This window comes from Plectropomus leopardus, chromosome 23 (assembly GCF_008729295.1).
Source record: "Plectropomus leopardus isolate mb chromosome 23, YSFRI_Pleo_2.0, whole genome shotgun sequence".
Classification (NCBI taxonomy): Eukaryota; Metazoa; Chordata; class Actinopteri; order Perciformes; family Serranidae; genus Plectropomus; species Plectropomus leopardus.
The window spans coordinates 1,268,681-1,281,615 of NC_056485.1; the positions used below are offsets into that span (position 1 = coordinate 1,268,681).

Genomic DNA, 12,935 nt, shown 5'->3' on the forward strand with positions numbered 1-12,935 from the left:
AAATTTATTATTATTGGAAGGAATATTAATAAGTTAATGTGGATGTGGTCACTTGAAACCATTCTAGTTACTTACTGTGTTGACTCCATCTCTTTTTCTAGTTTCTCTTTCTGGGCATTTCTAAGAAAGCCTGTTGCTGTGGCGTCTGTCTCTGGTCGCCCTGCTGTCTCGTGAAGTGATGACAAACTGGTGGACAGGTCCTCTGCTGACACCATGGGTACCTCTTGCCCTGAGCCTGGACTCCTACTTGTGGCCTCTGTACGCCTGCCTGGCCTGGGGCTGTCTATGTCCTCATGAAGAGCGGAAAAACCTGACAAAGGATTATATAAAAGAATTTTATCAGTTGGAAGTAATGAGTTAGAACTTTCATGTTGATAGACAAAACATCAGTTTGCTTTAAGTTAACATTGATGTGTATACCTTCACTATGATCCAGTGCTATGGTCCGCTCTATTTCTGCATAGGTATGTGATGATGTCTCCTCCTGAGTGGACTTGATTATCTTGGTTTCAATGAGGTGAACGATGTCCATTCGGTTGATCTTAGTCAGTCTTTTAATCAGTGTTGCTTCTGTTGAAACATAAAACAGACACAAAAGTTCCACTTTACATTTGAATGAAAACTTCTACTTTGTCGTTTTGAAAAAGCAGTCTAAGAAATAATTGGATCCCTACTTGGGACCAAGGTTTTCAAGTCACAAGTAAGTCCAGAGTCAGAGTCCCAGGCCAAAAAGTCTGAAAAAAAAAGTCTAAAAGACCCAAGTCTTTTAAACTTTTTAAACTTAGATTTGTGACCTAAAGACGTCATTGTGCGTGCTTCATCAAAAATAATGCCATTTTAACAACAGAGTAATATTATACAAAATTTCCAAAAATCATGAACACAAATTTGTACTAATGGTTAAAATAAGTTGTTGGAAGCTTTTACATCTCTGTAATTTTCACCCCATATTTTTAACCCACTGAAAGTCATTTTTTATTGACCGCCATGTACTTTTGCACATGAACAGAATTATTTGTAGTATCATTTTTTCGAGCTGGTGCTCAGTAGTGTAACATTAGTTCTTTGTGGTTCTGTCCTGCAGCTTGATTGGGTGCTGTTGGATTAGTTCAAACAAAGTGCATCTAGAAATTAAGTGTCACTTTATGAAATAATCTGTGGCACACTTTTCAGATAACATACTTTTTAATCTTTGGGTCTGGGCGAAGGTAAAAGTATTTTCAAGTCAAAAGTCACAAGTAATTGGTGTTGTATTTTGACAAGTAAGGCCTAAAGTTATCCAGTTTGTAACTCAAGTCCAAGTCATGCGACTCGAGTTCACACCTCTGCTTATCACGAACCTGTGGTATGCTTCCCCTCTCTCTCTACCCACAGTTTCAAAAGGGCATGGCTTTGGTCTTGTAGTGAGTTGGGGTTTTCAATCCTTATTAGGTTGATCCTCTCCTCACTGAAGTCTAGTTCTCGTGCCAACTCTATGGAAAAATATAAGACATAATAGTGATTATGATGATTTTAAGAAAGTTCTGAAATGTTTGTTTTTGAGACCCTGACAAACACTGAAATTATTGTATAATTGGTGTATTTTCTATAGCTTCATCACTGCTACTAGGGTGTGACTCACCCGTCCAGCTGAAGCCCAGATGGTCGGCTATAATGGCCAACCGTTGCTCTTTTCTCTCTGCTTCATCCTGTGGATCTACTGCAAATACCACCAGACAGCCATGAGCGGTCAGAGCCGCAATGTATACCAAATGAAGTCACATTAACAAATGCATTGGAAAACATCTTCACTGGCTTTCTCATTTTTGTAATACAGTTTGTTTAGTTATTAAATAATATCAAATCAGAACTTTGAACAAGTACATCATATGCTTGTAAAGGATGGTTGTGATAGATCTTGTAGTAACACTATGACTGAGAAACATGCATTCCAATTATTAGAAAATGAATGACATTACATGTGATTGTTCAAGTAAATATTTACTGTGTAATGTTTAAAATGTTTTAGTCACTAAGTTGTTTTCACAAGTTCCATAAAGCCTTTAAGTCAATCTTGAGATTTTCAACACAAAGAGAGGGAAAGAGAGACGTCATTATGAACACAAACACAGCTCAAACGACACAGCCACACCGATTCTTCAACTACAATGGGGCTTAACTACAAGAGACAGAGAGGCAGCACCTTTACAGCTACTGTGTACTAATGAGGTACAAGAGATAGAGAATAGCCCCTTAAACTGGGGGGATACCTTGACTTTGGACTTTATCATCTGGGATTCGCTGCATCTGTGTCTCAACAGGGTCGTCCCACAGTGGTCTAATGGGAAAGACGTCTCCTGAGGGAGGGAACTGCATCTGAGGGAAAGTTTCTCTTTCTATGATTGATGGATCAATGAGACTGCTCTCATCATCTGAGTTGGCGCCTGCAGCCTCTTGTTCCTTCTCTGTCTTTGCCTGTGCCAACCTTGCCACAAGTTTGGCTGCTTCATCACTTATCTCTTCAAAGAATTCAATGGACTGTTTACATGGCTCACTTTTCTCTTTAGTTGGTGTTGTTGACTGAGATGCCTGGCCACTTTTGCCTCGGACTGGCAATCTGGACTGGAAGCCTTTAGACTTTGCTGACTCAGCACTCAAGGGGCGACCATGTTCTTTTTTAGCCGATGGTCTGGTAGACTCCCCCTCACAGAAGCTCTTTGCTTTGGAAGATGGTGTCTTGGTTTTGATATCCACAGAGGGACCTGCGTCTGTCTCAGATTTTCTCCTTGAATCCTTTTTCACAGGGACCTTAAGCTTTTTGTCAGTGGTTGATTCAGGACGTTTGACAGTAGAGTCGGGCTTGGGAGTGCTAGCCTTAATGGGAATTCTAGATTTAGAGTCAGAGTGAAAGGAGGCCTCTTTTTTAACCACGGCTGAAGAGGAAGTGGCATGAGATGGAGAGGGAATTGTGGTTTTACCCCGACCTTGTGGTGAAGACTTTGCTTGTGTTTTGACTGGAGTCTTTTTTACACTACTGGAAGCACTTTGTTTGGATTTACCTGTTTGTTTGGGGGCTTCTACAACTGACTGTGGTTCTTCTGGAGATGAATCAGAGGACTCTTGGCCCTGCTCAGAGTAAACCGATCTAGTAACTGTAGTTTCTGCTGTCTGTACAGTTGTTATCATTTGGTCAGAAGAATTTTTATCTAAATCTAAGCATGCTTCATTCACATTTTTTTCTGTTTTAGTCTCTAGACCTTCAAATGATGTCTGATCTTTCTTTGTAGGTTTTGATGAAGCAGAAATTCCCATTTTAGGGATTTTAGATTTTGACGCATCAGCTTTAGATGCTGACTGATCACCTTCAGGTGGGGATTGAAGCTGAGAATCAGTTGTTTCTTTTGATTTCTCAGTCTCCTCAGTCTTAACCTCTAGTGTTAGATTGAGGCCAACTTCAGGTTCTGTTGCTGATCTCCTACCTTCTTGCCTGGCCTCTTCTAAAAGAGGCTCCTCTAAAGGCTGTTCACCTATTTGGAAAAAGGCAAAGCCACCCCCCTCTTCCTCATAACTCCTCTTGGTCATGTCAATGGCACCACTTCGAGTCATCTCAAAGAGCTTCCCTTCTTGGAAAAGAAAAGGATTGGGCTCACTGGTAGGAGTGCTATCTTCTGTTGGTGTTCTACCAGGTGTTGTGTCTGGAGTTGCTTGCAAAGACTGACGGTCCACCACCAGATTCAGAATCTTCTGTTCCTCCTCTTTGACACGTGCTGCAAAAGCGGCATCATCCTCCCGCAAGGCAGACCATGAGTCAGGGTCTACCCTTGCAGTGACACCTTTTGATTCAGTTCTGGGAGGTTCCAGCGCCTCATCATCCTCTTCAGTGTCATCATATATACAGACCTCTGGTTTGAACATTTCCTTTGTTCGACCTGTGGCAGCAGTTGCACCTAGTCCAGCCTCTGGTAGTCTTGTGTGCTCTTTTTGATCTCCTTTTACTTCATCTGTTACATTGCTACCTTGTTTTAGTGTATCAGTCTTTAGCGTGCTAGCAACTAACTGTTGACTATCTTTGTCGTGTCCTTTGTTGTCTCTTGACTTTCTTAAGCTCTCCTCCTTTTGCTCATCAGTCCTGTTTTCAGTGTTTGATGTTGAAGCAGCCTTTATGGCAGTGCTGTCTTTATCGGCTTTTACAGTTGGTGGGACTCTTTGCTCCTGTGCAGTTTCCAGTTTGGATTTTGAATGATGCTGGTCTGAGACAGATTGAGGTCCCTCTGAAGTGACAGTGGCTGTTCTTGTTGTGCTCTTGACCTCTTTGCTGTGGGTTCCTTCATGCAAACCTGCTGAAAAAGGAGAGGGAGGTTGTACTTTAATATGGGGATCAACAACAAGAGCTAACTTTGAATCCTCAGCGGGTCTATCAAGCCCAGATTCACTTGGCGAAAGCTTCTCACTTGTGGGCTCTATTGTTTCATAGCTGTCATCCCCTATTTTGGCACCTGCTGAGGGAAACAAATCTTTTCTAGAGTTCTTTTTGCTCCTTGCGTCCTGTTCCATTTCATCAAATGTTTTTATTTTGGCTGCCATCTTAAACATCTCCTCCTCTGGAGTAATTTTTCTTTTAGCTTCATAGCTGTCTGATGTATCCTCTTCTTCTGGGTCTTCAGGGATGACAGCCGGTTTGGATGGAATAGAGAGGAATGTATGGTCAGGGAGTTTGGGGTTAACCTCATAACTTACCTCTTCAGAACTAGGAGTATCAGGGGAGAGGGGACTCTTACCGGAACTTGTCATCTGAGATGTCTGCTCACAACTGTCATCATCAGCACTAGCCTCATGGTCGCGAAGCAGCCTACCACGTAAAGCATCTTGGGGGAATTCTGCAGCTTTGGAGGGCTCCGGATGGTTAGAGGATTTACTGAGAGGACCTAGAGTTGATGGGAAGGATAGGTGCCTTTTTTGCTCTACAGGGCTGTTCTCTAAGGAGTCATGCGGGGGCGATTCCTTGGTTGGGCTAGGTTCAATGGAATCTGGGGAGTTATGTGAAGAGTTTTCTTCCATGAGAGGACTACCCTCTAGAGAGTCTCTGTGGCTTATTGTCAAAGAGTCATCAGCTAACGGACTGAGAGCATCTGAGTCTTGTCTTAAATGCAGCTCTAAACTTTCATGACGCTGGGAGGAGGATCTAGATGCTGGAAAACCAACTAAAGACAATTCTAGCTGACGATCAGGGCTTTCGTCATCGCTAAGAAAACTTTCTACAGTCTCTGAAATTCTCTTTGTAAGTTTTTGAGGTTTTGATGGCTTAGCCTCACTTCTCCTAACAGAAATGGACTCACTTGTTGTGTGATCATCTGCAGCCTCGCTGGAAGAAACAGGGAGAGTCATTTCTGTTGACAGTTGGTCACCAGTGGTCCCTACACCAGAGTCTCCAGACTTCTGTGTGTCTTCACTTTCTTTTTTGATTGTCGTGGCAGTCTGCTGTCCAGTTTTGGGAGAAAGACACACACTCTCTGGGCTTGTGCCTGGAGTGGCAAGACCCTCATGTTTGTCACTGTCCTCAGAGCTTAGATGAGGGGTTCCATCTCCAGAACTAGCACTTAGTGAGTCTGCCACACCCTCATGTTTTAAGCTGTCAGAGCTATCATCAAGGCCACCATTTCCAAAGTCTACAGTTTCAGTTAGCTCTGAATGGGTGGCAACAACTGACTCGGTCTCTCTCTCTGTGTCTTGCTGAGTGGTGTCTTTCTTGCGCGGTTTCGAATCCAAGGATACTTCTCTTTCTTGAGAGACACGTGAGGTTATTGCTTTGGTCATGGATTTTGATTGGATGGTTTCTGATTTTGTTGTTTTTTCCAATCTTGATGTAGTGGACGTTTTAAGCTCAAATAGCCCAGACTTTCTCTTCGAGGGGTCCTGCCCTGTTTGGAATGCTTGCATCAGCTCTTTCACTGACATGGTCTCCTCAAGTTTTTCCGATTCAGCTTTGGGGGATTTTGGGGGCCCCTGTTTAGATTTAGGGCTTTCTTTGGCTTTTGGAGAGGGTTTGCTCATGACAGGCAATTGTGAATGCTTGCTTCCTGTGGCTTTTTTGCTCTTTTGCTCTGCCTCTACTTTCTGTTGTAAGGCTTTGACTTTGTCCTTTATTGATCCAATGGGAGTTTCTTCAACCACTGGGGATACGGGTGACACTGGGGCGGGGTCTGTAGGCACACTTAGAAGACCACCTGTCTCTGTTGATTCCTCTCCCTGCCCCTGGTCTTTTCCCTTTCTTCTGACTGGCTTTTTCACATCGCCAGCAGCTGTTTTGTCATGCCCTTTGGTTGGAGTAGTTGGTCTTGTACCTTTTCGTAGTACAACATCAGTGAACTTTTCTTGGACAGCTGGCTCTTTTTTAACTTTTATTTTGGAGCTCACTGGTGCATCCAGGAGGTATTCTTTAAGGTCACCGCTGTCCTTTATGGCTTTAGGTCTGGGAGCTCCTCTGTTAGCTCTACTTTCACGCAAGACAGGCTCATGAGTTTCTAAGGCTGCCATCTTTTTGGCCTCTTCTATCTCAAAGCCTGAAAGGAGAACCCACTCCTCAGCCATCCTAGCAGCTTTTGCTGCTTCCTCTGCTGCCTCACCCTCATATGTTCCACTCCTCAGTATCTCACTGACTTTCTCTAGGTCCTCTTTGACTTTCTCTAAGTCCTTTTCCATTATTTCTAATGGCTCTCCAGAAACATCCTCAGTCCCTTTCTCGAGACCACACCCTCCTAAGGAAGGAGATTTATCTGTGGAGTCTGCAGTCAAGATGGCAGTCATTTTAATCAAATCTTGCTTCATCTCTGACACGTCGGATAGGAGGTCTGGTTCTCGAATCAGGTCTGATTTCAGGACTGACGCTGGCATCTCTTCATCTTCCATATGGAAGAAGAACAAGTAAGGAGTAAAGAAAATCAAAAATTCAAATCAAAGGAGACAGACATTGGAGAATGTGGTCAGGACAAGATTGGAGCACACTGCAGGGATCATAGGACAACAAATTCACAGAGGGTTCTACATCAGGGCATCAGAGGAATTAGGCTTATCTTACTTTCATATGCCTCTGGGGAACAGTGGTAAAGCAAAGGCTAAATAATACTGATGGGAAAGGATATGAGCAGGAAATAACTTGCTTATACACTCAGTGCACCCACACTCATGAGACAAAACTGTAGAACAAAACTGAAACATGTCATACAAAACAATACTAACTATAAATGAAACCAGGTAAACAAGACACCAACAAGTACAATGGAAAGGGGGATGACAAACAAAACAAAGAAACAACACAGAGACAACTCAAGACCGCTCTGATGTTTGACAAATGTCAATGTGATAACAGGCAAAAATGGCTTGAAAACAACTCAGACTGTTAGTTATGTCTATCAAAGAAAGCCAGTGATAACTTGTACAAAATATGATAATTTGGCATGCTTCTCATTCTGTACAAGCAGATAATATATTTTCACAGACTCTAAGGAGGATCTCTGCAATACTAGTAAAAATCATCTGGCAAGGAGGAACAATATTTTATTTCTGTTTATCCTCCATTTAGGCTTAAGTTCAGACAATTTAAAATGTAACTGAAAGGAAAATAGGGGTAACAAAAACTGTGCAAAAATTCATATGCAAATGTTTGTGAAGAAATATTTCAAAATCAGCACACAAACAAAATAACTCTTTAACGAGACGATACATATAATCAAACAGACATACAAGCACACTCATACACATTTATGTAAGGCAAGTTATTTCCATGCAAAACAAAGGGAAGTGCTGATGGAAAGGTCTTGATGATGAAAAGTGAATAGAAAGTTTAGTGTACGGATTAAATCTGCAATTAGAAACTAAGAGGTGCTCATGATCAAGAGCTGCTTGTTAATATGTTTTCATTCAGTAATGTGGTGAGTTCATGGTCTATTTGCACAACTACTTCTATGACAAATGGTTACCAATACCATCTATATTAAATACACATATTACCTATATTACATTTCTACAGAAAAGATACATAGTCATTTTAATCGAACATGTAGTTCATGTAATATTAGTATGTCTTATGTATAAATGGGTTGTTTGAAATCAAGGTTCTTTAAAAACTCACGTATATTGTATATGCCTGTTTTTTTTTCAGTCTTTTTCTAATTACTACACAGACAAAGCAAGGATTGGAAGAAGGGGAAGGAATCTGAGTGGGCGAGGAGGTTGATTACATTTTGCTTAACCATTAAACTAGAGGACTACAGCTGAAGGAACACTAATATTCTGGCCTCTAATCTCCTGGAAATGGGTGCTTGCCCAATGGCTCATACCCATTTTCAGGATTTTGGAGCACAAGTGTACATGGGCGTGAGCAACTACTTTTGGAATTTGGATGGCCAGAAGTGCTGGCACAACCCCAGCACTGTATGGTGCATTATTAGGAACAGGAAGGCGGTATCAGCAGGTGGAGTCCAGATGTGCTTTAGTGAGGACAAAACATTTCACCTTCTCTCATCTTCTGTAAAAGCTGCTCTCAGCCCCCTCTAGCTGCCATAATGAGTGCCCTAGAAATTAGTGCTAAAATCCCAGAAATTATTTAGCATTTCAACACTCAACATTTTTTTAATTTCTGGTTAGATGCCTCAAGTAAGGTCTGTGGTTAAGACAAACTGAAGAGAATTTTACATTTTGTTCTACAGCATAAAAAAACATCAGTAAATATGCCACTGTGAACTTTGAAGCTTTTTTGTGTCTTATCAAACAAAGTTGCTAACAATTGGGTTACCACAACTACAGCATGTTATCATGCCAATCACAGCTTTGCAGCTTTGTTGTGGTGGCAATGGTAATTCATGCAACCATAGTGTAGTTTCTATATAGCTTTACATGAGCTTATTTAAATCTGGTGATTGCAATTAGGCTTCAATAATCATAGAAGTGGTGTTCACACGCGAGAGTATCATAAATGTTTGTTTGCCACATATGTAATGTCATTTTGTGTAATAATCAAAAATCCAATAGAAAAACCCCATTGTACTCTTTCTGAGGGCATGGGGGTTGTTAATGTCTGTGCTGGCCTACAAAAAAAGTCATCCCTGGGACACTAATACTTATGTAACTGCAAGGGACTGAAAGTCATAAATCAAGCAGTTGTGTGAAACATTGTTGGTAGGAGTCTCTTGTTGATTTAAACAAGTATAGAGTTTGCCTTACTGTCATTAAAAGCTGCATTTTGATGTGAATATATAAATCTGTACTCTGAAAACAAATATCAACGTGAGAGACACCGTGATCAAAACACTTGAATGCCTTTTAGGGGCTAATGTGGAGAGGTTTAAATGCGTACTAAACAACTAAATTTTTTGGTTCTTTGTTCTGACTCTTGTGGTTTCATTATGCCAAAACAAGTAGCCAAATTACATTGTACCCAGTTGTCACTCCACCCATCTCGACACAAGTGGGTCTGTTTGGAGCCACTAAATGACCAAAAAGGGACAAGCACAAAAAAATCAGCAAAATAAAACTGGCATTAGCTAGCATAAAATTAGAGGCCATGTCACATAAAAATCACCACAGTATGAATGTGTTTAATTTGCTGTACATACGTAGATGGCAGTGTTTAACTCTTTCTCCAAATGTCGGGTCTCAATATGTGAAGGGGAAAGAGTTAAATTGAAATTTAGACGTGTGTGAAATCAGAAAAAACATAGAAATAAAGTAAAGTAAAAAGTGAAGTTAAGCCTCAAGAGAAACATAACATTGACATGGGGAGTTTGTGTGACAAGACAAAAATACATGAAGCTTAAAGGGCTTTGATAAGATATAGATGGTCTATGGTTAAACTAAGGCAGTGCTGGGGGTGTCAGTGTATCAGTCTGGTTATTCCACTGCTAAACTCTCACGTCTTAGACTAATCACTCATACATTATAAGTGTTATTTTCATATTAGCTTGTTTAATAAAGGCATGCAGTGTTAATAGTAAATCTTTTAGTACAAGTTATAGAGGAACATTAAATGGAAAGAAATTTCTTACATTTCTCTAGTGTTCCGCTGGTCTGTAAAAAAAACAACATGGAAAATGGATCACAGTTAGTCTTGTTTCATCAACATTACAAATCAACCAACAATCAACCATTACAACTGCTACTTTAGGAAACAAACAGAAAAGACACATAACACAACAGCAAAAATGAGCTGACAGTCACAATCTAATCTAATAGCAATAGACACAGTACATCTGCAGAATTATATCTGACTACTTGTGAACATGTCCTTTATTTAATCCTGATGATAAGACAGTGGACAGGATAAATCAGCAGAGCTAGTTAGTGGAAGTGGTGGTTACTTTTACCTCTTCCTCTTGCTCCAGGTCTGAATCGGACTCCTTTTGGGAGCAAGAAGCAGCGAGAAGCAGAAAGATGTACAGATGGAAAAAACAGCAAGGGGGGAGAAAAGACAAGTGGCCAATGTGTGGTTACCACAGAAACGAAGACAACCAGTCAGTGTAATTTCAGGGAAAGCTGGAGAGATCTTTAAAGCTGCATTGGGCAGATTAATCTCGTTTGCCTCAATCATACTTAGATTTTTTTTAGTGTGTGCCTTGGCGCTTACACATTTAGCTTTGCAGATTAGAAATGATAGCAAGAATAGCTATCACATTGCATTACATTATAGTATTATTATAACATAATTATATTTAGTTTTTTTCTGTTCTGAGGCCATTAGCCTTTAACCCTTTGAAACCTGAGGTGACATCACTTTTCTTGTGCATCTTTCATGCCTTGTACAAGTATTTAAACCATTGAGCCCTGAGCAAATTGGTGCTATTTCTTAAAAAAAACAAAAAAAAAAAAACATTGGGAAATATTGGTAGTAAATGTTCCACAAATTGCAAAAAATCTGATTCAGAAAATTGCTTCAAAAGCTATGGAAAAAAATACTATCTAACTATCATGATTACATATTTAAAATTCAAAATTCAAATTCAAAATGCACTTCTCTAAGGGAATTTCTTTGTTGGTGTTGTCTTTTTTTTTTTATTAAAAATAAAAAACGTTCTTCATTTTTTTAAAAAAAGTAATCATTTGGCACTGTAACTTGTTTTAAACTAATTACTTGCAAATTTATGGGTCATTTCTTTGTTTGCTGCTCATTGCCCTCTCCCCATGTTTTTGGATTATTTTAATGATTATGTGCTTTTACTAATTTTTTGCTATTTTGCGGGGCTCATTGCCTTCTTCCCATGTTTTGGACATATATCAAGCCAAATTGCTCAGGTTTCAAAGGTAAATGTTGCCTAGTGCAGCCTTAAAAGATGTCTTACTGGGAGGAAAGCACTACAAAGCGGTAATGTTATAAGCAGTAATTAAATAAGAACTTGTACTGAAGAATTGAATAGGAAAAATGGGGTTATGTTTTGGAATAGTGTTGTTACTAATAAGTGGGAGATTAGCATGTGCTATAGCAGTACATGGAAAATAGGTTCAAGACTGTGCTACCATCCAGCATGAATTACGAGGATACACAACATAAAGAGTCCTCTGTTGAGTCAAAAATCAGTGTGGTGCCTTTACCTTGCAGTACGATGGGAGAGTGATATTGAGGTTGCATATGGCATTTTGGGTGAGTGACCTGTAGTTCCTAGGTTCTTTCATAAAGGACAGACGGCCACATGGCTCCTGAGTGTTGTCTCTGATCTGCAACAGTGATGTAGTTCAGCATTTGTCAACTATTCTTCAGTTAAAGTCATGTTTGATTAGAATGTTACATGTGATTAAAGTTCAATCTAATTAATTAATTTAAGACTTGTAGTGCATAGAAAAACACCTTGGTAATTTCTTTGTGAAATAAATAAAGAGAAGTGCTCACTTTGATAAAGAGTGCTAGTCTGTTCTCTTTAAAGGCAAAGAAGCTGAAGAGATGGTGCTGGCCACTTTTGGTGAGAGGAACAAGGTTTCCAAAGCAGTCTGCATAGATAGGTTTACCTTCCAGGACCTGAGAAATAGACAGGCAGATGAGTACACGGACAGGGGTGGGATGCTGTGGTGCTTTGACTGTTCAAAAATGACTAGGAAATTGCTATACAAGTGCAGGTCTATGTACCATTTTAGATCTAAGTCGAAGTAAAAGCCAATAAGGAAGGGAAACTTGCGCCACATTCTTTCTGGTTCCTTAGAAATCAAAGTTTGAGAAATCAAATGTTTGATTTCTCAAACTTTCTCAAGCTGAATGACAACAAATCAGACAACTCTTCTTCCCCAAGTGCACTTTCCATTGCCAACTGTACAGAGCAGTCTTGGCTCCCTGACTGCAAACACCAAAACTGCAGAAAGTAAGGTGTAAACTTTAACAGTGATCTCTCGATTGACAAAGAATTGACAAGAGTCGTCTAGTCAGTCCAACGAAGGAGCACACATAATCAGGTCTTTGGTTTCTCACACTGGTCTTGAGTGGATTATTCATTTTTTCATATCACCATGTCAACATGGTTGTAGTTCACTGTATTTAAGGTTAAACACATACATTTACACATCTAGCTGGAACAAAATGTAGTTGGCAGGCATTTAAAGTTAAGGGAGCTAAACCTGCCATTAGCTGCGATTGGTGAGATACTCCTCCCCCACTCCTCACCTCAACATCTCTGCTGCGGGCCACCTCAGTGAAGTTCTCCTGCTGCTCCAGGGTTTTGTCAATCTTGTCATCTGTCATGCAGAAGCAACGCAGTCTAGCCTCAATGGGATCATGGGTCTTTGCAAAGATGACAAACTTGGCCATGTAAGGGACACAGATGATCTCTCGGTACACCTGAGTGGAGAAATTGACAGATTCCTGGACCTGCCGACAGTCTATCAGCCAGAATCTAGAAAGAAGATAAGCATAGAAAAAGAACCAGTGAACTTTGGTCTTCATTGGCTGGAGCATCTGAATCACTTTAAATCAGTTATACATT

The 12,935-nt window shown here is 40.3% G+C and overlaps 1 protein-coding gene across 3 annotated transcripts in view; it reads right to left on the reverse strand.

The window, feature by feature from the left end:
• The window catches only part of ank2b (ankyrin 2b, neuronal), a 106,336-nt gene that overhangs the window by 23,804 nt on the left and 69,597 nt on the right, over nt 1-12,935 (reverse strand). The window contains exons 38-48 of one of the 3 annotated variants that reach the window (XM_042512635.1): nt 12,617-12,845; nt 11,855-11,980; nt 11,560-11,682; nt 10,338-10,370; nt 10,020-10,041; nt 4,758-6,878; nt 2,250-4,319; nt 1,622-1,699; nt 1,341-1,472; nt 421-570; nt 76-310 (exon numbers count right to left, since the gene is read on the reverse strand). In XM_042512635.1, the coding sequence (XP_042368569.1) occupies nt 76-310; nt 421-570; nt 1,341-1,472; nt 1,622-1,699; nt 2,250-4,319; nt 4,758-6,878; nt 10,020-10,041; nt 10,338-10,370; nt 11,560-11,682; nt 11,855-11,980; nt 12,617-12,845 (5,319 nt within the window). Of the gene's footprint in view, nt 1-75; nt 311-420; nt 571-1,340; nt 1,473-1,621; nt 1,700-2,249; nt 6,879-10,019; nt 10,042-10,337; nt 10,371-11,559; nt 11,683-11,854; nt 11,981-12,616; nt 12,846-12,935 lie in introns of all 3 variants that reach the window. The other 2 variants (XM_042512636.1, XM_042512634.1) reach the window with 2 other exon arrangements.